Source organism: Hypomesus transpacificus, chromosome 9 (assembly GCF_021917145.1).
Source record: "Hypomesus transpacificus isolate Combined female chromosome 9, fHypTra1, whole genome shotgun sequence".
NCBI lineage: Eukaryota > Metazoa > Chordata > Actinopteri > Osmeriformes > Osmeridae > Hypomesus > Hypomesus transpacificus.
This window is the reverse complement of record NC_061068.1, coordinates 6,975,192-6,999,777: the sequence shown is the minus strand read 5'-3', so window position 1 is coordinate 6,999,777 and position 24,586 is coordinate 6,975,192. Positions and strand designations below refer to the sequence as shown.

At 46.5% G+C, this 24,586-nt stretch overlaps 1 protein-coding gene across 1 annotated transcript; it reads right to left on the bottom strand.

The window, feature by feature from the left end:
- Positions 1–1,733: 1,733 nt before the first annotated feature.
- On the bottom strand, positions 1,734–16,243 carry rybpb (RING1 and YY1 binding protein b). The gene is made up of 5 exons (XM_047025687.1): positions 16,090–16,243; positions 15,346–15,471; positions 5,375–5,821; positions 5,167–5,265; positions 1,734–4,789 (listed from the first exon to the last, which is right to left on the bottom strand). Exons 1-5 carry the CDS (start codon positions 16,113–16,115, stop codon positions 4,540–4,542), a joined length of 948 nt encoding a protein of 315 aa, XP_046881643.1. The 5' UTR covers positions 16,116–16,243; the 3' UTR covers positions 1,734–4,539.
- Between the last annotated feature and the right edge of the window lie 8,343 nt (positions 16,244–24,586).

Genomic DNA, 24,586 nt, shown 5'->3' with positions numbered 1-24,586 from the left:
ACTCATCTGGGTCATGGTCTGTTCACTGTGGAGATCAATCCCATATCGACTGTGAGCCATCAAACTAAACGCTTTGAGTGATTGCTACAGTGTGAAGCAAGTGAATTGTGTGGATTATACATGCATGTTGTTTTCATGCAATGGTTGTTTTTCTTATGTTTCCAGGAGCTACTGTATATTAGTGCTATCTCAGTGCTAAACTGTTAAGGTTGTGTCAAATTGAGAAAAAAAATATGGAAGTATGTCATTTGAAAATGTTCAAAGAATTGGGGAAAGGTAAAGGAGGTAAAGTTAATCCACAAGGAACTGAAAAATCCAAATGGGAATTTTCCTTAAAAACAGCAAGGTATATTTAAGACAGCTTATCTCAGAGGTGTTCTTTGACAGTGTGGGCGCGAGGTGCCGCAGTGAGAGGACTGACTTCTGAGGAGTCGACAGAGAGCTGCTGTGTTCAGGGCCTGTCTGAAGAGATGCTGGTGGCTGTCAGTCATCCTCCAGGTGTCTACCTCCTAGGTGTTCACCCCTGGGCACACCTCAGTCTTTCTGTACACACCTCTAACAGTGCACACAGTCTCCTCAAGTTCACACACACACACAAATCAGCATCTACTGCTATACTGCCGTGTGTATGGTACTGTTGATACGATCAATGCTATTGTTGGCCCGAGGTATATTACAGCGGAAAATTTCATCAGGGGCTAAGATTCTGTGCTTGAGAATCTGATTTTTTGCCATTGATACACAGGCTTATGTCCTCATGTTCCACACGTTGGCTAGGTTCAGCATTGGACCTCCTGGTTTCTTCTTCACGTGGAAGCTGCTCTCTTATCTGCAGATGTTCCTCCCTTCCTCACCATATGGATTTGTTCACACTGTGGTCTTGGCTAGAGGAGGGGGTCTCCAGCGGAAGAGACCCATCTGTTGGGGAGCTGTGCTGGATCCTGCCTCCCTGGGGCAGTCTGGAGGACAGTCATTAAACAGAAAACAGTAGGGAGGGGTAAACTATGCCGCTGTGAAGCCCTCGGAGATTAAAGGGACAAAGTTACAAGAGCTGCCTCAGTAGATACAGAGGACATGAGAAATATTTTGTGAATGCCCTTCCTCTCAGATGAGACCAAGCCTATCTCAACTGGCTCATGTGTTTGTGGTGTGTAGCCATGCAGGGTGTTGCTACCCAGGGGACAGCTGTGTATTGTGAGCTGCATATCAGCCGGCTACAGAGATCCCCAGTCCTGCCAAGCAGCCCCACGGGAACAGACCCCCCCCCAGCCCGACTGAGGACAGCTGTCAGTTTGAGCTGATCTCCCACCTCTAGTGTCACTGAACTGTGTGGGAGAGATGGGGAGTTCACACTCATATATGCTCCCACCCACGGGCACACACACACATGGACATCTCTATCACTATGCCTGGTGACAGCGTGGGAGCCCAGAGGTACAGCACGACACTGGTGATAGGTGATGATAACCGATGAGATGCGGCAGCCACAGATCAGGTCTGTAGAGGACAGTCTCCCATTGGCTCTCCGGCAGGATGTGACGCGTCCCAGCTTAATGCTTCTGTTTTTGGTAAATGAAAACCCTATACATGCATGAGTCCATTTAAGCCTGTATTTTGTAACAAAAAATTGGCTCAGATTCTTTTTTAGAGTTTAGTTTTTTTCTTTTTCTGAGAAACATTTGAATGGCCCTTCTAAAAGAACACCAAACACTGATAGACAAGATTTTTTTCAAACATTTTATTTGTGAAAAACTACAAGCAAAATTCATAAATAGACATTTCTATTTTGAAGCGGAGGAAATTATAAGATAAGCCTATAAGCGCAAAGTCGTGCACATGCCAGGACACATATAATGTCAACATGTTATACGCTAGACAAGGAGCAGTGATCGTGTGAACGCCCCTCTCACATCTCCACATCAGGGACATCATGTGACACATCTCACAATGACATCAGCAAGTAGTTAGAAAAGGAAACAGAAAGCAAACAAGATTAAACAAAGAAGGGGTTAATATACTGACCCTATATACTTTTACTGAGCATTACTTTGAAAGCATTGTACAAGACAATTGTATAAGGAGAAAATGAAGAGCTTGTATAATACATTTAAATAGGAAATTCACAAGATTGACATTATACAGTCAGTAAATAAGCATTCTATATTTGGGTCGCCGACAAACAAAGCTAAAAAATGTAACCATCTTTACACAGTAAATTAAGGTTACTGGTCGCACACAAGAACAGAACTGCTTGCGCGTAAGAGACAAAGAAACAAGCAAGAGACTGTTTAGCTCAATGCCATTCTCTAAGTGTTGGCTCCATTTCAAATCATACACTTTATATACAAGCAACATTTTATATACTGAGCAAATGGACATCTTTCAATAATTTAAGATACAATTAATCATTTCTGTCACAGACGTCAGTCAAGTGATTATGGTTTCATATGGTAAGGCATGTGACAAGATGGCTTTTTAGGGCCATTTCTTCTCGATTGCATTTCAAATTATATTTAAATTCTTAGTTTTTACTTTCTACAAGAAACACCCCATTGATTTAGTTAAGTTAACATTTTCTTTTAATAATCTGTTCCTTCTGCAATGCAGTTGTACAAAAGTGATACAAATTTGAATGATAAAATATCAGCTGAAGTAGAATATTATTTTGTTTCCAAAAGGAAGTCAAAACAAACCACACCTGCCTTGTGGGCCAACAAACATCGAATACCAACACACACGATTATAGTCACTTCAGCCGAGTTGCCTCTCCTATAACTTGAGACTCCACTCCAACATAGACTGGTACTGCAGTCACCTAGCCTGGCGAGCCTGAGCACATCTGTGAAGAGAGACCGTCTCAGTAGAAGAGGGGGCTGATGGACAGGCTAGCAGAAGGCTGGGGTTTCACTCATTCACCTCAACTGCCTGTATGCTTGTCATAGACTCTTGTAGTGCATGAATGGAATATTTCACTTGTGATTGATTACATTTTGTCGATTGATACAATATTCTCTAAAGACTATAATCTACCCTATGCTGTGCTGATACTCAAATCCATCTATTGAGTCAAGTTCATTTTGAAATGGACAAGAATTACGGCATTTAAATGGATTATATTACTTTATTTAAAATGTATTTCATTTCATACATGATAATTGCATTTCAAATTGTTATTCATTTGTCTATCCATCTTCATTATGAAATTCCTTTGGTCCTTCAATAAATAAAACTAAGATATCTTATACACATTTATTCTTTGTACAATTTAATACACGTAAAAGGAAATTAGTTTGGGCAAGTATCAGCTGGTGAACGTTCCTAACCATGTAACTGGTTATTCAGCTCAAGTTAAGCTTTTACGGCTTGAAAATGCACCAAAAAGACGTCAAATCAGCCTACATCTATGACTTGCAATGTTTCTGCCTTCAGTGACATATTGGAGTCTTAAAAAGACCTAATAAAGTAACAACTGAGTTATGAATCCTCTGGAGATGTTCAGATTAGAATATTCTGGTTTACTAGATGTAATTGAAAGTAATATTTTGTCAAGGTGAGAATAGCCAAGCCTGTACTACAGTTTAGTCTTGGGGGGTGAAACCTCCCATTGCCTTTCCTTCAGTCATAATAGAAAACAAGTTGGCTCATAGTGGACACTGACCCTCAACTTCAAAACTGGTAGCCTACTGAATTATCGAATGCAAAAACATCAACAGCTTTAGTGTTTTACACAATAGCCTACAATATACAGTTAAGGACAGGAAACACTGTATAAGGTATATGCTATTTCAAACTAAATCATAGACAAACAACCTGTTTTTAAAGTTGAACTTCAGTTAACCTTTTTCTGCTGCACAGAGACCTATACATATCAACCTGAAAGACCACAAGGAGGTCCAAACATAAATGAGAGTGACAGTCAAAGGGTTAAGTAGCCTGGTTCTGGGTTATTAGCACTTTGAGTGAATGGCAGTTCCATGTCTGAAACCGGTTCACAGTGTATCTAGCACCAATGTGGGTGTCTCAATAGTCATGCCTTATCTGACTATTACAACTGTATGAACAAGGGTGTCATCTGTAGAGCTACACAGCGAAGCTTGAACAAAAGGACATTTTAAAATCGTATACAGGTGCAACAAATAATAAATAAGGATAATAAGTTGTTAAAATGTTGGTGGTTATTGTGCACAGCAGGTAATTCTTTTTACAAAAACAAACAAACGGGGAAAAAAAAAACTTGATTCAGCCGCACATTCACGTACAAATATAAAACAATACATACAAGTGTCAGGATGCCACCACGGTAGCAGTGTTCCCCACAGCCCCTCTGCTGTCTGTGCCGTGTGTGTACCCATGAACAAGGTCCTCAGCAGAGGGTGCCTTTCCTCCAGCTTCACATGCCAGCTCCTCTCTGACAGCCAGCGCTGTCAGCGTACAGGGGTGGTGATGATGGAGGCGGAGCAGCAGTAGGAAGGTCACACCCCCCCTCCCCCCTAAATAATCCACACACAGTCCCTTCAGAGTGTCCAGGGAAGCGGGTTTTCAGAAGGACTCGTCATGCCCGACTGAGAGCTCTCCTTTGGGGGTGGAGGCCCGAGAGGAGCCCTTGTCCATGCTCTCGGAGCCGGAGCTCTGGTGCTGCTGTTCGGAGCCTGCGCTGGACGTCACGGTGGACGAGGACGTGGACGAGGAGCGCGTCTTCTCTTTAAAGTCTGTGATGATGACCGTCACGTTCCCCACGGTGATAGCCAGCTGCTGGGCAGTGCTCCGGTCAATGTTCTTCAGCTTGGGCCTGGAGGAGCGGGGGAGAAAGAGAGAGTCGGGAGTTCAGACGGGAGTCTAGACATGGCTGATCTCTTCAACAGGCACACTAGCTCAGAGGGGGGGGGGGGGGGGGGGGGGGGGGATGGCAGAGCACCACGTGGGCGGCTGGACCAAGCTGCTCAGCACAGCTCCTCCTGCACGGACAGTCAAATTCAGTGGGAAGAAAGTGAGAGTAGGTGTGGAGAGTGAAAGATCGCTAGTGAATCATGTCAGCTGTTCGCACCCCTCCCCCCCCCCCCAAAATGGGCTTTACTTTGTACCAGTATGGTGGCCATCACAGCGTTGAGTCATGCAGGCGTGATGACTAAACACTCATGACAACCCTGTGACAGGACTGGCACCCACCTGGAAATGTGAGAGGTTTTGTTGGTCTTGGTTGCCGACTTCCCAGACTGTATGCTGCGTTTGTCACTGGGAGGACTCGGGTGGGTGTCTGTCTTGGGTCTAGGAACGGATAGAGAAGTTAGTGTTAGATGTTAACACTAGTTAGATGAAGTTAGATGGAACAAAGAAAACTAAGAAAATTCTCAACGAATACGACCCATATACTGACCTGGTCTTTTTGCTGTTGGGTTTCTTGGTAATGGCTGGAGTGATGTCCTTCTCCTTGTCTGGTTTTTCCTTCAGCGGCTTCTCCTTCTCACTCTTGTCCTTCTCCAGAACTTCTCCCTCAGGCTTGAGTCCTTCAGGCCTCACCCCCTCGGGCCTCACCCCCTCGGGCCTCACCCCCTCGGGCCTCACCCCCTCGGGCCTCACCCCCTCGGGCCTCACCCCATCGGGCCTCACCCTCTCTGGGCGTTCCATCTCTGGGCGCTCCATTTCTGGGTGCTCCCCCTCCAGCTGCTCTCCCTCCGGACGCTCGCCGTCTCCACGCTCGCTGTCCGGACGCTCCTTGTCAGGCCGCTCGCTCCTCTCCCTCTTCTCCTTCTTGGGTGGCGGAGGGGCTGGGTACTGCTGAGCCACCTGCTGAGCCACCAGCTGGGAGTTGATCCTGGGTTTCCTGTCGGAAGGAGGCCAGAGCACACACAGGGATTAGCACCAGTCTGGCGCTCAGATGCTGGCAGCCCCGAGGCGTCCCGGGTCTCCGGCGTGATGTGGGTCGGCTGGAGGAGCGCTACAGGAATGAAGGGGTTAATGCTCACAGCTGGGGTGGCGTGGTGGAAGTGACAGCTCATGGTGGGACTGCTGTGTTTGAAGGGTAATCTCATTAGCCCACTGCTGTAATAAAATGAATGTGGGGATCACAAGGTGGAACATTTGCAGCACGTCATTTACGTCCTCTAATCTGATTACGCCAGGGTTGGCCCCATTTGTCACAGGCTGGGATTCACAGAGACGTGCAGCCAGACACCCTCTCACTTATGAGCTAGAGGACTCGCCCACAAGCTCGTGAGCTCTCTCTCACTCACTCACTCACTCACTCACTCACTCACTCACTCACTCACTCACTCACTCACTCACTCACTCACTCACTCACTCACACTCTCACTCTCACTCTCACTCTCACTCTCACTCTCACTCTCACTCTCACTCTCACTCTCACTCTCACTCTCACTCTCACTCTCACTCTCACTCTCACTCTCACTCTCACTCTCACTCTCACTCTCACTCTCACTCTCACTCTCACTCTCACTCACTCTCACTCTCACTCTCACTCTCACTCTCACTCTCACTCACTCTCACTCACTCTCACTCACTCACTCTCACTCTCACTCTCACTCTCACTCTCACTCTCACTCTCACTCACTCTCACTCTCACTCACTCAAGCAAACACGCAACAAGGTATTCTCTATACGAGCTCAGCCATTCTCATTCAGCAGGCAAGTGTCAGGAGTCTGGGAGAGAGATGAATGAGTGTCTCGGTGGATGAATGTCTCTAGACTAGAAAGTTTCAGAGAGGGCTTCATCATTCATTCTGCTGAGAGGGTTAGACTGGCTGGTATGTCATGAAAACAAAGTTAGGTTTCCGAGACAGTCATTCACGTCTACAGTGGGGACAGAGTCACTGTCTATGGGGTGGTTGTCAGGACCTGGTTGTCAGGACCGTGGCCGTGGTTGTCAGGACCTATCGGTGGGCGGCAGATGCCGCTGTCTGCAGAGCGCGTCTCTGCTCCTGTGGGCAGGTGAACAGTGGAGAGGTGTAAGGGCTGCAGCCAGCAGCTGGGGTGGGTGGCTGTGAAGAGCAGCCCAAGGAGAGAGAGGGGAGGAGACTGGAGAGAGCTTCAACCCCAGGCAGCGCTCCAGTCAGCACAGATAATCCCACCACAGGAGTGGGCTCGCTTCAGGACAAATACCAGAGAGCAAACCACACGCACACATACACACACAGTCTTAAGCACACAAACAAGCAGCCCAACGTGGCTTGCCAGCTCCTCTGCGGCTGAGGCTCTTCACCAAGCCCAGCCACAGCCTAACTCTCCGGCTCATCTCCAGCCTTGGCATAGAGCAGCGTGATAACAGAGGGCCTCACGCAGGACCGACTGAAGCTTGGAGGGCGGGCAGAGTTGAGGGGGACTTCACTTTCAGATGTCTCTCTCTGAGCATTAGCCACGGCAGACTGCTGCCAAGAGAGAAGCAACCACTGGGCCGGAATACAGATGATGTTCTGAGAGCCTCGTAGGCAGGGATAGAGTTGTGGTTAAGTGGGTCAGAACTGGAGTCAAACACGGTGGAAATACTAAGTGGGAGTGCTCGGGCACACCTGGAGCCGGTCCCTTCTGCACTTCTCCGGATGGTTAGGTATTCTCAGAACCATGGGCTGAATATGCAGAGGCAGCGTGATGATGATGCATGGCTGGTGTCACCGTGTGGCAGGGAGTGGTTAGTAGATGTCTGGAAGGCTGGTTAACCCAAGGCTGGCTAGACGCACAGCCTCTCACTGAGAAGGCGAAGAAAGACGCTCATTACTGTCTGTCTCTCTCTCCCTCTTGGTGTCTCCCGGATCTCTGACGCCCATCAGGTCGAGAGCCCACCGTCTATCCGTGAAGGGGGGGGGGGGGGGGGGGGGTCCTGCCGATCATAAGGCAATCAATTGGCTCGTAATAGAGCATCATGTTGGGAGTGCTCGCGCCACGCTCAATCAATACAGCCGCGTGACGAATACTGATGAGGGGAGAATGGGCTCTGAGGCTGCACCAGTGCACGCTACTACTGCAACCAGCGCTCCAGCTGCCTGCTCCACACCTAGAGCTTCAACCATGGCCAGAAGCAGCACTACGGATAGAACTACAGCTACAGACCTAGCTACAGCCTCCATCTGCCAATGCCAGTCCCAGCCAGAGGACAGCAGCCACCATGCTAACAGTGTTTTGGTGGCTCATTTGGATACGAGTCCAGTGTAAACAACAATGTGTCAAACAATGCGAGGAGTTTGTTTTCCGACATTTTGCCAATTCTGAGGCTGTCCAAAAACATGTACTCACCTACCCAGACACACAACAGAACAATTTGTCCCTCCAAACCGCAGTAGTAAAACGGTGGAGATTTGCACTGATCCATCAGAGGATTTGGCAGAGACACGCAGCAAAACACTCGTAAACAGGCTCTCGGTGCATGCAGCGTCCGACGGGGATCAGAAATCATTCTGCTTGGCAGGCTGAGCTGTTGGCCAAGCGGTGGAGGTAGAAAGTGAGCAGGATTGATTGATTGATTAGGTCCACGCCTCCTCGGCCAGTCACACCGGCCGGGGACCCAAACGTGGAGATTTGTGTCAGCAGCGGCAGGGTGGCAGGGGGAGGCCCAGACACCCGCCCCAGTAGTTAAGCTGTGATTCAGTGCCAGCTGTAAGTCAGCCATGAGTTGTTGCTGCCACAATAGGGCCACTGCTCTCCATGGCCTGTGCTGTTGTTACTCGACACAGTGCGTTTATTTACTGCCTGGCTTACGTCACAGCCCTCAACAACACCGCTCAGTGACCCATTAACTCAGCTGGCAACACCCCTGGCTGAGGTTGCACCACAGGGCAGCACCCACCCTCCCCAAACAGGGGAGGGGGGCTGTCTTGGGCTCTGTGGAGACCCCACACTGAGAAGGATACCAGTGTATTTGCTCCCCCTAGGCTTCCCCTGTTAACCCACAATAGATGGTGATTGACAGCAGCTAATCTGCCCGCCCCCTGCATTCCCGCAGACACGGGGGGTGAGGAGACTCCCTCGGCAGGGCGCCACAAAATGACTGTTATTAGCTCCAACTGCTCCTTACCCAAGCAGACTGACACCCATAGTTACACTCCACCACACCCTCAATATTCTCCCTACCACAGAGGCCTGCACTCCACACATACCACCACGGCACTGACAGGCTTCATTCTAAACAGAAGCAAGACATGAGACTGAGCACGAGAGAGAGAGTGAGAGAGGTGGGTGGGAGGGAGCAATGGAAATAGTGAGAGACAGAGAGAGAGAGATAGAAAGAGAGATTGATAGTGGTGGAGAGACAAGAGAGGTGACCTCAGGAAAGCCCTCATTACCTAAGCTCTTTTATTTGGAGTGCTGCGTCAAGGACGGGCAATTACTCCGTCAGAGGATCAGAGCAGAGCTGGTCAAGCCAGGGAAGAGAGGGTTGGCACGGGAGCCCCAGCCATGAGGTTCCTGTACCCACGGCCAGCACACGGTCAGACAGAGGAGGCTCATCAACTCACTCTCAAAGAACAACACATTCAGCTACACTACAGTCTCTTGCGTATATTTGAGATATAAGCAATAAAGGGAAGTCTATTTTCTATGTCCCTTCTCCTTCATCAACTCTGAATCTGGAACCCATCGTTTACACGTGTATGCCCTGATTTCAGAACGTAAGATGACTCAAGCTTCCAGTCATTTCCCCGGCGACAGCATCCTAGCGTGCCGTTGGGCGTCAGTGTGATCACAGCACCTCCCCGACACCATGCTCTCACCAGCGTCACATCCACATGCAGTCAGCCGTGTCAACAGTTGTAGCGGGCCTTGATCATTATGCAGGAACAAGACACACACACACACCTCCAGCACAAGGGATGAAGGAGCAGAGCAGAGCGCAGACAGAGCTGTCTGCTCAGGACTATGTTAACAGGCTGCTGCTGTGAAGTCTCCGTAGCGCCAAGGAGCCTGTCTGTTGTCTTAAGCCAGCCGGCTGTGGTGGTGGTGGATACAGGAGCACAGGGCTGTGGGAGCTCAAAGGGAGCACCTTGAGAGCAGCCAGGGGCTCCAGTTCGCAGCCTGGATGCCTCATCCTGAGGACAGACATTAAAGCTGCCTGGCATGACATTTGCCACTGGGGGGGGGGGGAACTGTGAGTAAACAAGTGTTTGGGAGCAATCTGAAAGCGCTCCGCCACTAGACCATTCGAGAAAGCGAACAATGTAACTGCCGGGATATTTTCATTTCTGGTGTAGGAATTAGCCCAGAGTGTGGTTAATGAATCTGTAATCCAATATAGACAGAAACACAGGAGGGCAATGGAAACTCTGAAATGGGGGGGGGGGGGGGGGGGGGGGTGTTTCTAAATTCCTGATATCCCTCCTTTCTTTCTTCCCTTTTCAGATAGGATTTGGCCCCCTTCCCCCGCCCCAGGAGAGTCCCACTGCATGCCCCCCCTCTGTCCTGGGTGCTTGGGCCCCGCCACAGTCCTCCATCTCAGCTCTACTATCATGTTTCCTCACACAGCAACACAAGCCAACAACACATTACATGGGACTGCTGGGCATAGATTACTAAAAACCCATACATGAACATCAAGGAGAAATTTTCACATGGGGTGAAATTTGTCAACTTCATGCCATGAACAGATGCCCATAACAGTCAATCTGGTGCTTCTCGTGTTTGTGTGCGTGTGTGTGCACGTAAACACACTCAACGAGACATACCCTTCTGTCTGCCCTTCAGGCTACAAACTGCCTCACATCATGAAGACTGACGGCCAGCAGTCTGACAGCACGAGGCATGTATGAGCTTCCTCCATCACAAGCACCATGTCACATTCTTGTACATCACTCACTCCCTCCCTCTCTGTCCTCTGCCCGCTCTCCCCCTGATCTACCAGTCATTCCCACTTGCCTCGTCTTTACCTAGTCACTCACGTTCTCCAAATCATCATTTCCATATCAACCGTCCCCCCATTTGTGTCAGAGCTCCAGAGTGACTCCCTCTCCCTCAGCTTCATTGACCTGCACTGCTCCTCATGCTCACCGTTCTCTCTGCAGTTTCTCTCTCGCTTTCCCTGTCCTGGGTTCAGCAGGCAGTAAGCAGTCTGTCTCTTCATCCAGTCACCCTGACAGGCTGCTAACCTGCCATTGCCTGTCTGCCTGCTTCTAGCATAACGGGGCCTGTTTCCAATTAGCTCAATTAGTCAACAAGCTACACAACTCAGAGGAACCCAGCGCTTCACAAGATGCTTGTCATGTAGAGGCAATACTAAGAACTGACACCATGTAACCAGAAACAACTACAACTATCTAACCACATTAATAACACTGATTTAATGATCCTCGTGGTGTCCAGTTGGAATTCTAATGCGGTCTTTCCAGACACTACTCTCTTGCGTGCATTGTAAACATGGTAAGCAAAAGTAAGGAGCCTGTTTTCTATAGTATCTTCTCCAACAACAAAGAATGCCCAAATTAGGCAAATTCTCCCTTACAAACCCATCCTTTGCACGTGTATGCTTTGATTTCAACATGTAAAAGACTTCCAGTCATTTCCCCGGCGACAGCATCCTAGCGTGCCATTGGGCATCAGTGTGATCACAGCACCTCCCCGACACAATGCTCTCACCAGCGTCACATCCACATGCAGTCAGCCGTGTCAACAGTTGTAGCATGGCCTTGATCAGGGGAGACTACACAGAGGAACAGAAACCAGATAAAGAGAAACAACTAGGCCTACAACTATCTGGGGGCCTGACACTGCATGGTCTTCCAAAACCACGAGTCATCATCATGGTGTGTAGCACCGACTCAAATCCAGTCTCCAGACTTTACCTTCAGGCTGACTGCTTCTATCGACACAGACCATTGAGAGCTTTTCAAACGAAACCCCCAAACAGCGTCCTGTACAGGTGTTGTAATCCCCAGGTCTGGGGGTGGGAGGAGGGCGTCTGGGAGGGGGATGGCCAGTGGGGCTCTCGTCTTTCCTGGGTTGTAAGGATAAGGAAAGACAAGTTCCTTCCAACCCCGGACAGTGGATGTTCTTCCATCCCTAAGGAGAGGCTGGGCTGAGTGAACACATCCTCCTCTGCCGTCCATCACAGCAGCAGGCTGCACCCCCCCCACCACATGTCTCTATTCCCTTTCTTGTTCTCTCTCGCTTTTCTCCCCTTCCTGGAGCCGCTCACCCGCTACATCAGTCTCTACATTTGCTGCCTTCCCTCCCTCGAAGCGCCATTCAAAAGCTCTCTCGACATTTCTCCATTTGTCGGATTGCCAAACGGGCTATTGTATTTATTCACTCACACTCTCCCAAATCCCATGAAGTAATTAAGAACTTTTAAATCCGCCAATTAACACGTTAAGATTAGGGCTACCCGTGCGCGCTTGGGGCTTAGTGCAGATGTTGATAATGTAGGATAAGCAGAAGCGTTTCCTCTGAGTGCGGCTGATGTGGGGGGGATTGGTGAGGGATCCAGATGGAGAACGCCAGCCAACATGTTGCTCTTACGTAATCACATCATCCCCAACAATTTGCGTTAATGTGACAGTGGTAAAAATCCACAGATTATAATGACGATGTCATCACTTTGACAGACAGGACACAGCCTACATGCACAGACACACATTTTCACATTCAGGGTGGAGAAGTCTGGATTTTGGAAAAGTAGGACACTGAGATGGCTGAAATCACCAGCTCCAAACACTGAAATGCCACAAGCCCTGAACATGAATCAACATCTGGCTGTCCCTGGAACTCTGGGATGCTCAGGGAGCATACTAAACACACGCAATAAGAAAGCCCATACAGCAACATGGTGTCACATTCACAGAAGCGGTTTCAAGTGATAAAACCATTTAAATATGATGGCTGCAGGCCTCTCAGCAGACCACAGATCAGACCTCTCAAATTTCTGAAGAAGGGTAATGACCTCATACAAGATCCTGATTCTTAATTTTTACGAGTACAGCAGAACACAGAGGTCAGGTCACACACACACAGTGTTCTTGTTAAAAAGTCATAGTGGATGTGGCTAGATGGGTCTAACAGTCTACTTTGGTATTGTGTTACATCCCCAGAATGGGTCAACAGGTTCATTTAGGTTACTCTCAGTTGGTAAGAGAGCATCCATGCATTTGAATGAGGTTGAAACATATAGACTGCTAGGCTAATCCGGTTGGTGCTCATTTTTGGCCATATTATCCAAAAGGTGGCCTGCGATATCCTTTCTTGCTTCTGGATGGAAGGTGACAGGTCAGTGACAGCCTGAGTGCATACTGTGGCTGATGTGTGATGAACCCCAGACCCCTCAAAATATCACATCCTGTAAGGAAGGCTGCCATTCTCTGTACGTTTCTATAGATTATCACATTATTCTTCACTGGTTGCAGATTACAACTACAGGGGCTTGAAAATGCTTCAGTATAATCATTACAATTGCCATACCCCATGAAAACTAATTCAATGGCGCTACCATTTAAACCTCCATTTAAACTTCATTTTCTAGTCTGCAGTGTGCTTCGTATACCAAGAAGAAAAAATCAATACACCTTTAAACAGGCACAAAACTAAAATCTGAAATCTGAATGGAACTACCCAACCGAGCAGAGTTCTTTGAACTATGAATACAAGCATAGAAATAGGCTGACAGTAATTACAGAGCAGAATTATCTTTTTTACAACTTCCCATTCAGACTGTAGAGGCAGATACAGAGAGCAAGACAAACAACGCCCCACAATCCAAACTATGCATCATTTATTCAGCATAAAGATTCCCCAATGCTCGACTTGAACACATTAAACAGGGTGAAAATGTAGGCTAATTAGAGCTCATTACAATAAGAGTCAAGCAGACAACAGTAAACAATTGCATCAATCTAAGGTTGCTTAGATCAGATGGAGACATGACAACCCACTCCAGTGATGTCATGTACTATTTACCAAAAAGAGGAAATTGGGTTGCTGCCAAATCCTAGGTAGTTGGGGGGGAGGGGGGGCCACGCATACTTCTCTCCACTTCCTGTTTTACAGTGAGCTCACGACAACTGAGCTGTAGCCTGTAAGCCAAGAGGCACTGATGTAGATGTAGACTGATCAGAGAACAAAAAAACATAACAGTCCTTATAAGAAATAAATTCCGCTTTATGATTCTCAGTAAATCAGTGTCAGTGCATTTCCTGTTACAGGCAGTGTGTCAGTTGAGCCCATCATTTGAAAAACAGTGCTGGAAAAGTTGAAGCATGGGGGACGCACGCATGACTCATCTGACACCATCGCAGCATGCAGCTGATGAGAAGTGATTGTCAACTCACAAAGTGACACAGACAACTTATCGGCAGAGCCATTCCCCAGTAGACAGGTAGGAGTGGTAAACAGAAAACTGAAAGGGAATCACATTCAAAATCTAAACGCACCGCCTAGTGTGAACGTTTCCCATAACAAAGAGAAGGCTACGTTTGATGACTTCATGATGAAGCAAAGTTTCTAACTTGAGCTTAAATGGCTGTTTTATTCTACTAATCACATGGTCACATCCATCTGGCTGCACTGTTGGTATTGGTTAACTAGATATCTCAGAGTTCAATGTCAGGTTTGTGACCCAAAAAATACTTCAAATTCCCTGATGACAGATCAATTTAGGAGAATGGGAGGGATTTTTAAGAAATTGGTACATATTATTGGAGAATTGCACACTCATAGTGAATTACACCCACTTACTGAAGATTCCATTGAGCTGTAAGTGCACTCCTGAACAGCCACCTAACCATCTGACAAAAGGGGGGACACGCACTTTGCATTCCTTTCAAAACAGAGCTACATTATACAAATGCTACTTTAATTACTTGAAAACCATTGAATGTGATACATCTATGAATGAGTCAGTAGAGCCCTAATTAGGCACCTAGTCTAAGTAGAGATCCAGTTAGCACTACAAACAATTGCGATGCATACAATACACTAATGAGTAACAAGCCCAGCAATCAAATTGAGTACCTTGGTTTACCATGTTACCTTTCTATTGAAGCCATTTAAGCAGGTGGGATCTGAACAATGACCTCAAGTCTCTACCATGTGATTCGACCCACTCTTACATTGCATTATTTCCCTGATGTGGTGCTATTCTGATGCACAGTAGCTGCACAGCCAGCAAGGTCCCTCTTTCCACCCCCACCCCTGCTACTGTGGCAATAGAAAAGACAGAACACCTAGACGACTGCATTCTGTTCAGTGCAGGACACAATAGTCAGTGGCGAGCAGCAGCAAAAAAGACAGGGGCACACATTAACATGAATGCACTATCAACAAGTCTACCTTTCAGACACATTTAACAAGTAGTCATGTTAATATAAATACATTGCTATAATGTACAAGAAAAGGAAGAAGAGATTTCTTCAGACATACCTTGTGGATGTGCCCTTCCTCACGTCGCAGATGCTGCATTTAAATGCCTCGGCACTGTTTCTGTAGGTGCAGACGCTACAGTCCCAATAGCCGTCGTCAGCAGTCGGTTTTGCTTGTCTTTTTGGCCTTAGAAATAGACAATGTAAGGTCAAGTTAGTTGGCATTTCATATCGAATAAACGAACCAAAAACGGCGATGACTTGCAGAATTCCCCATTGAACGTATGCATATAAACTGCAGAGGAAAAAACATGGGAAGGCTGTCATGATATGTTCGAATCCCGACTACCTGACTAGCATTGCGCTTTAGCGAACAAACAAGCCTCTCGATAACCCACTGCTGGCTAGGCGAGCCACCGAGCTAGCTTCAACGTTCTATTGAATCGCAGCATAGCCTGTCTATATTGCTGACTGATATTACAGCTTGAGACTGTGACCAAAAACATGTCAAATAATATCCTTTCGACATTGAGCTTCAAAAAAGCTTATTTAAAACTGGATATGTGACATTTTCGAGAATGCCAGACGTAACCATGAAAAATTCCCTTTGTCTGAAAGTCACTGGTAGAGAGTAGGGAGCGAGAAGCCGCCATAGTGCCTGCACTACTCTAGCTCTGGCATACAAACTGAAAAAGGGAGAAACACTCCTTGAGAAAGCATCCGAATATCAACCCCAAATGCCAATGAATTCTCGCTAAACAAATATCAATCAATACCAGAGGATTTGAGGCGAACGGTTAATTACCTGGTAGGGCTCTTCTTATCGCCCATGATGGAGAACTGTCTTCCAAATGAAGAAAAAGGCTGTAATTGTCAGTAATTGTTGAGGGCTGTGCGCGGAGGATCCAGATAGAACCGCTGCTAAAACTGGTAGACAAGCTCGCATTCAGAGCTGACTCAAGGCAGGGCAGAGCGACTGCACACCGCGTGACTCCAGGACGTCCAATCACCGTATGCCTCGGTTAAAAGTCGGGATAAGAAACGCGAAATATGCCTTGGGATTGTTTGACATTCTTAATGCAAATTGTTCATGTATTGTCATCTGCAATATGAAATGGGTTTGATGGCGATAGTTGTTACCTGTTGTATCCGCCTGACCTAAGCTGACGTTGAGTTGTTGCATGCCGACTTACATTGCAAGCAAAGAGAAAAGGTCATCCTGGGACAGCATACACCACATCTTGATGAGCCAATAAAGTTCTCATAAAACAACTATGAAGCTAAAGTAACTGTAACCATATTTAAACAAAAGCTCACACATCAAGTCCACCACTTTGGCTCTTACCAACCAATTCATATATTGATAGAACTCATGGATGAAACAAGAACCAATGCCACAGGACATAACGCGTAATTGTTGTACTGACAGTGGACTAATAGTCTACCTCTATATCCATGTAAAAGTCCTAATCGTAGACCACTTCAGCAAACACTGCTCCTGGCTCTCAAAGCCTTCACATCAGTTAACTACACCTCTCTGAAGCTTCCCCTTGTCCAGGAAATGACTCTCTCTGTGGGGGACATTAAGCATAAATCATGTAGCCTCACTGTGCCTACACAGCTCTAGATCACATAGTCAATGTCTCTGGTTGTTGTGATCCTCAGGATTCATGCTGCTGACGCGCTGGCTGTTCTCTCTAACCAAGGACCAGACCTGTGCATAGCTCCTGGCCTGAGGCCTTAACTAAGGCTCATCATGCCACTGACATTTCCCTGTGATGATGATCTGATGACCCTGTTGACTATTACTTATTTACTATAACTTACTGACTTATTGACAATCACTTAATTTGCTTTCTTATTACTATAACTTAATGGTAAAATAGGGCATTAGGGACTAAGTAGGTTACATGGTATTACAGAGTGCCAAAATTGAACTGAATCCTATTTCAGCATTGACCCTTAGAAGTCAATGCAGCAGTCTGTTTGGCTCATAAAGTCTTAGGTTACAGTAAATATGTGAGCATTATGAGAAAGGGACAAGTTGAAAGTGAATGGGGGTGACTGATCCCATAAGTGTGTGAGCAACAGCACTAATCTTCTTCCCCACACTGTGTCACTTTATGACTCATGATAAGATGTGAAAGACAAGAAATGTGTAATCTGTTACAATAGCGTTCTGCACCATCTATAGAGGCAAGAGATTACCCAATGTGCCAGTAGTGTCTCCCAATATGTTGTTGATTTGCTACAGGAAAAATTGAGAGGACAAGATTCAGAGAAGAAAGCCAGACGCAGGTGGATGAGGTCGGCAGTGAGGCTAACAGAGGACAACTGCATGGTTGCACACTAGCACTGACTCATACATGCCAAAGAGGAACTGAAATTCCACGATTAATAGAAGGTTATCATTAACTTATATTAAGATACTTAAACAATTTTCTCAACATAGAAGAGAATACTTGTTTTTAGATGGTTTTGAATCTTCTTCTCTGCCTTTGTCAGATGACATAAATTCACAGGTGGGGCTCTTTCCATAACACCTGCCCCCAATTAGTAAAGCATATTGCTTTACGCCTCATACCTCTTAATAATCATATAATTAACTGTCCTCAAAACATATGCTTGATCATCTGAAGGAGTTGTTAAGTTGCATATGCTTGTGCAAATGAACAAACATCAGTGCAGATGGTTAGATGACTAAACCTTGTTTTGACTGGTGGTGTGTCATGTTGTAATTTGCTTTTCTTGACCCGTCAGCCCATGAGTATTCCAACGTGTTTGCTTCCAGCATTGTTCTCTACTGTTTCTTCTTTTCACATCTATGTTTGCTCCGGCTGCTTTCATTCATCACTAACAATTAGAGGGCTTGTGAGGCAGATGTAAAAATAACTTCAGTAATCAGAGGAGCGGTCAGTTTTTGTTCACTTTATCTCTAGTGTGAGTAGATTTTCAACGTAAACTGCTCTGGAACTAGAATGCTGACAACACAAGCCTATACTGATGAGGAATACGCCAATGATGGATAGCTCTACTAAATATGTTTTCAATCCTTTCGATCCTGGATTCACTCATTGGTCTCCCTTTCCCTCTGTCGTTTCTCTTTCAAAAAAACGCACACACCTTCTCCGTTTCCATCCCCATGGCTGTGCGGAGTGTGGAATGGCATGACCTCTGCCTGTAGGGTGTGGAGGACTGCACAGTGGTCAGGACCCTGAGGAGTTTAGGGTTGTGTGGGATGTGTTTAAGTGTCCTGGGACTCGGGGGAGGCTGACTGAGGACACAGTTTCCTCCTTCTGCAATGGAATGTCTCCATACATGTTCCTGTTTAGAGAGGCAGATCACGGCCCCTGAAGTGGGCAGGAAACCAAATGCTGCTTACACTTGGCCGATAAGGTGGAGCAGAGGAGGCTTTGCCAAACTTTCAGGAAGGTAGATTATCCCTTGAAATGCTGGCTGTGTCCCAGCCTTTGTGCATGTGTGTGTGTGTGTGTGTGTGTGTTTGTGCGTCTATGAATGAGAGAAAAAGAACGAGAGAGAGAGAGAGAGAGAGAGAGAGAGAGCAGCTCCTTCAGCTCACTCAGCAGTGGAGTTTCAATGAATTCAGGGCAGAACTCCACAAAAGGCTGCAGAACAAAAGGTCTGCAAGCTGAGAATGTGCAGAGCAGAGGCATAGCCCAATGTCATGGTTTGTTAACACGGAAGCATGACATTAAATTAAGAATAAGACAGTCAGACATAGGTTGTCCACTAGCCCCCTGTTGATTTGGCAAAGTACCCTCATTTATATGCATGCGTTACCCATAGTATCGTGATGCATGAAGATTATATGCAGTCAAAACCAGTGAATTAATCCAAGTCCAATATATGTGCATTGGCCATCCTCTTTGATAAGCTATGGAAAGACAGAGAGTTTAAGGCAGATTTCATATTCTGCTATGGTCTTATGTAGTAATTCCCAGAAGTGCACACAATCCACTGGATTACAAATCATAGGCTCTGGGGAGAGGTTTCATCTAAGTATGCCTGATGTTTATGGTTTTCAGACTGAATCCAGCTGGTCCCACACAATAAGACGGAGATGTAATCAATTTAACAGATTAGTGCATTGACAGACGCACCACCGCACAACCAGCAATCAATACATACTTGTTCATCCCTTTAAATGTTTACTGAAACACTGATGCAGTACCCCAGTAATCATTTCCCTCCTTGTCTCTCATGACGAGTACAGCCCCCCTCCCTACCTCTCCCACCCTCCCCCTTTCTCTCTCTCTGGCTTTTTATGTTGCACCATGATGTTCTTTTGGCTGCACTATACTGTGTTACATTGTAGTTAAGATGCTATGGTTGCACTACTTACTTTGCACTGGGCCTGGTAGGTACAATCAATCAATCAAAATATAATCTATCTATCTATCTATATATCTGTAATCTCTCTCTCTCTCTCTCTCTCTCTCTCTCTCTCTCTCTCTCTCTCTCTCTATCTATCTATCTATCTATCTATCTATCTATCTATCTATCTATCTATCTATCTATCTATCTATCTGTAATCTCTCTCTCTCTCTCTCTCTCTCTCTCTCTCTCTCTCTCTCTCTCTCTCTCTCTATATATCTCTCTCCCCCTCTCTCTCTCTCTCTCTCTCTCTCTCTCTCTCTCAATCTGTAATCTCTCTCTCTCTCTCTTTCTCTCCCTCTCTCCCTCTCCCCCTTTCTCCCTCTCCATGCTTCAGCTATTGGCTCGCTGCTCTCTGGGAATTACTTTCAGGCCATCCTCGGAAAAGGAACTTTCTCCCCTCTTAGCAAGTGCGATGGGATATGTCTCCCCCAAGTAGGGCAGCCAAATCGAGCAATCAGACAAGACATCCATCACTATCCTGCAGGGTGGAGTAAATGACCTTGATGCAGTCTTCACACTCAATTTCAGATACCCTTGGGCTCCATTATTGGGAGATTTAAGCGGCGAGAGAGCGACCAGCCTTCACATTTGATTCTTATGATACTGGATGCGCTAAATATACGATGCAGAGGCTGAAAGTAACACGAGAAGCCAGGGAATGAGGGACGGAAAGAATAGGTGGTAGAAAAAGAAGATGGAGAGGGTGAGTCAGCAGGATACATGAGGAAGATAGAGGTCGAAAGAAATGGGGAAGAGAAGGATGGAAAGTAGTGGTGAGAGATGGAAGGAGGAGTGGAGTTTTGAGCTGAAAGAGAATACAGGCCTCAGGTTCAATATGCTCTACAGACTGTACAGAGCATTAAAGTATTTTCAGCTACCAAAACACAAGAATGATTAATGACAGAAGCAGCAGAGAAGATCTGCCCTCTGCAGTTTAGAGGATGAAGAGGCCCGGTGTCTTCTATATTTTGGAGGAACAATAACATTGTTCACAAACAATGAAGCCATTTGAAAGTCTGCAACACCTAAGGAATGTTGTGAAGCACACTCCATGTCTTTGAGATAAAACAAAGAGGGTGGGAAGCTAGTATAATTTAACGGATTTAAAACATCCTTTTGTGTTCACGTAATGAGGAAGAGAAGAACTGAATTTTGGTCACAGTGGACTCAATTTTGTGTTTGTGCAAGAACTGTGAAATGATGTCTGGAGTGATAATTTTTTATTTAATGTCTACAGGAGAGGGATATTTAGGATTGAGAGGGTGCTGTATTGGCTAGGATTATTGGACACATGAATTTAGGTGGCTTACAATTAGATACATATCTATTAGTGCTGTCAGTTTAACGCGTTATTAACGGCGTTAACGCAAACCCAAATTAACGGCGTCAATTTTTTTATCGCGCGATTAACGCTCTTTTTGGCCAAGCAAACTTTTTTTTTTCACATGCTGTTGCAACAACTACCGAAGTTAGAAAAACTACAACACCACACCGGATCTAGCTAGACCGGACACAAAACAACAGGCACGCCACACACTTGTTTGGCTTGCGATCCGGCTAAAGCGTAGTAGCAGAGCCCGTTTACGGATATGAGACATTCTCTGGTAGTAGGTTAACTTTACGTTTTGAGTGGATGGCGAGCGCGAGACGCCGAAATGGATGCCAATAAGATTCTGAATGGAAAGTTTACTTTAAAAAAGTTGCCAAATGGTTCCATTGACAAGACCAAAGTGATCTGTGTGTTTTGTCGTTGTAAAATGAGCTATCATTGCAGCACGTCCAGTCTGAAATACCACTTGATGGCCAAGCACACAGATGATGCAAATTCTCCGCCCCCTCGTCAAAGCCAGGCGATTGCAATGTTGTTTTCAATAACAAAAAATATTTGCATGAAGCAATCCGAACCACTTTTCCATGTTGATAAGAGCATTAAAATTTGAAAAAAGAATGGGACAAAAAGAAATCAAGGGACATTTAGAATAGATAGAAATAGAAATGTGCGATTAATTGTGATTAATCGCGAGTTAACTATGACATTAATGCGATTAATCGCGATTAAATATTGTAATCGTTTGACAGCACTAATATCTATATAAAGAGATAGCATGACCACACACACTGAAAAACTAAACATCTGATGGTCAGCCAAAACCCAGCCGAAATGGCCCTGTGCCTACTGTACACATTGTCTTGTTTCTTTTTCTAAGACTTTAAGACTTCTCTCTTTTACTTCTATAGCGATAACTCTTGTCCTTGTTTTCACAATGTGACAGTAACAAAGGATGTTGTTTGAGCATGCACCTCTTAGCTATTAGCAAGCAGTTACACAGCCCAGTGGTGCAGGGCATTGGGATGGTTGTGAAAGCATGTCCATTGGAGCGAGTGTTTGCCTGGGGCAGGTCATGTGTAATGCACTGATCCATGTAACTGCTGTTGAAAAATCCCATGTGGGGATCCCAAGCTGATGCCAACCAGAGTCAGCTACTACTGACACATCACTTACCAGGCAGCTACCTAGCAAAGATCACACAGCTGGCCTACAGGAATCAGCATTAATGAACTGTATCGTCAGATCATGTAATAAACTGTAGTGTCAGGTCATATTCTAGAAAGTTTTGCCTCACAGTCACTAATTCTTATTCATTACATTCTGATGTTTAAGTGAGAATATATCATGTTGCTTAACTTGTCAGAGGACCAGATGTGTGCATTCTCTCAATACAATGGTTCAGAATCGGCTCTGTTTTTGATTAGAGCTTGTCACAAAGTTGTCTGAAACTCACATTCTTTCTCTTTCAGGATGGAGGTGAAGCTGCCAAACAGCATATTAAGAAAATGAGGCTCTCTCTGAGAGTCAGGCTCAACGCTCTCTGAGAGTCAGGCTCAACTCTCTTGAGAGTCAGGCTAAACTCTCCTCTTGCGTCTCTCACATAGCAGGCACAGACCATCCTCCTCTCGGGGATCTAGTCACTGCTGTCGGCCACCCAAATGTTGGAATCCAGCCTGCACATAGAGCACTAGAGTGCTAAAATCTTTGCAGCAGATTTGAGAAACATCAATACAAAAATGAGACTGTAACATGGATACCACCAGAAGGCCCACTGTACCTTGGTAAGAAGTGTGCAGTTGTGTGTCCATGCACTACCCCTGCTTCTCTGGGGAAGGTTTGTGAGTGTTCGTAGTTCTTCGACACCCTCATAAATCTGCGAGCGATTCAAACACTCCACAGCTGTGAGGACGCTGGAGTTTCTCCCTGCCTCAGACTGGGAGCACCAACCTCTACCACAGGAGATGAATGGTGTGTGGGTGGGCGCCTCATTGATTTTGTGTAGGAGAGATTAGTGCACATTAAGGTTACACACTCAGGGCTGAGATGTATTAGAGCGGAACACACACCCGTTCAGCCCCGACACCAAGTCCTCCAGCGCACTGAGCTCCGATGATCTAGTCTGGGCCCAGAAAAACTGGAAGTGCAGAGCAGCAGCGTGCCACCGTCTGAGCCGCGCCTCTTTGCCTTGCTTAGTCATCGCATTCTGTACCTGTTTAGAGTCTCTGCAGTGGATCTTTCACAGCGCTCCACCACGCCAGAACAGGTGTGTCGGGAACACAGAAAGGGCCGTCCCACATCTGGCCATGATGAGAACACGTCAGACTCCTCCAGATACACAGAACGAAGAAAATCTCTCTTAGCAGACAGAGTCATTTCATTATCAACAAGCACAGTTTAGCCCATCTAAAGGTCAGTGGAAGCAGCCACCGGGAGGGTTCAGAGGGCGATGGCCTCCGTGTTAGGGTAATGGATCCAGTAACCTTATCAGCGTTTATGCAAGAGCCTGTTGGCCAATGTGCTCCCCCCCCCCTCCCCCTGGAGCCTGCAGATAGTTTTATTACCCATTACTACTTCTTATCTCATCTGACACACTTACCAGGGCTGTCTCAAGCAGCATTAGCATACTGTGTGTAACATGGATGTTCTGCTGTCCTGATTTCAGGCACATTCCACAAAGTACCAGTAGAGATCTCTACAGTAGAGATACATGACAGAGCAGATGCCAGGACTGGATCGCCTACTTAAAGGGTGACGTCCAAATCCCTTCCACTCTCGTCTCCGTGTTAACACGCTTATTTGTGCGTTTCATTTTGCCCTCAGGTCGGAACCTTTGATGAGTATCAGGAGGTCCCTGGGTCCCCCTTATCGAAACAAAGAGGGAGTGTGAGGCTCAGACAGCCGTGTGACACTTCCTAATGACGTGCCGCGCTGACGGGGATCTGCTGATGTCCCCCTCCCCCCCTCCCCTCCCCTCTGAGGCCGCGTGTCGGGCCGGGAGCCACAGTGCGTGCCACGCAGATGTAATCTACACCTCTTAGTGCTGAGTGCAGCGATTGAATCGCAGAGGGCGGCATCCATGACAGGCCGACAGGCTTGCCGTGGTGACGTGTAAAGGGGATCTGCTTTCATACATGGTATCCCAGGGGGCTGCTGGTGGTGAGGGGGGCTTGAAACGTGTCCAGGGATGAAACCGAGAGGCTGTGGGACCCTGCAGGCATGTGACAGACCCGTGTCACAGAGTCAGAGAGGAAACGCTGAGAATGGAGACACTGGGGTGAGATCAAGAGACAAAGAGAACTGTTTCAGACAGACTGCAGGAGACAGAGACAGGGAGGCTGAATAAGGTGAAAGATAAGCGACACCAAGGAGGATGCAGAAGTGTAGATTATTATCAGAGTGGAAAGCCATTCCATTTATAGATAATCGCAGCCCCTGCACAAGCTCACAGAGAATGTTTACTGTGTGTTTGTGTGCGTGAAGTGTGTATGTTTTTAGGTGTGAGTGTAGGTATTTTTTAGACGCAAGAAAACCTGCATCGAGTGCCAGGGGAGCTTTTCCACCGAGCAGACAGGGA

What these genes read in the sequence shown, in the direction of transcription:
- rybpb (XM_047025687.1), bottom strand. Translation starts at nt 16,115, where the DNA reads ATGGGCGATAAGAAGAGCCCTACCAG. An exon ending in AGGAAGGGCACATCCACAAG is followed by an intron (nt 5,822 to 15,345) that starts GTATGTCTGAAG and finishes TCCTTCCGACAG; the next exon opens with GAAACCCAGGATCAACTCCC. An exon ending in CCCAACAGCAAAAAGACCAG is followed by an intron (nt 5,266 to 5,374) that starts GTCAGTATATGG and finishes ATCCGTTCCTAG; the next exon opens with ACCCAAGACAGACACCCACC.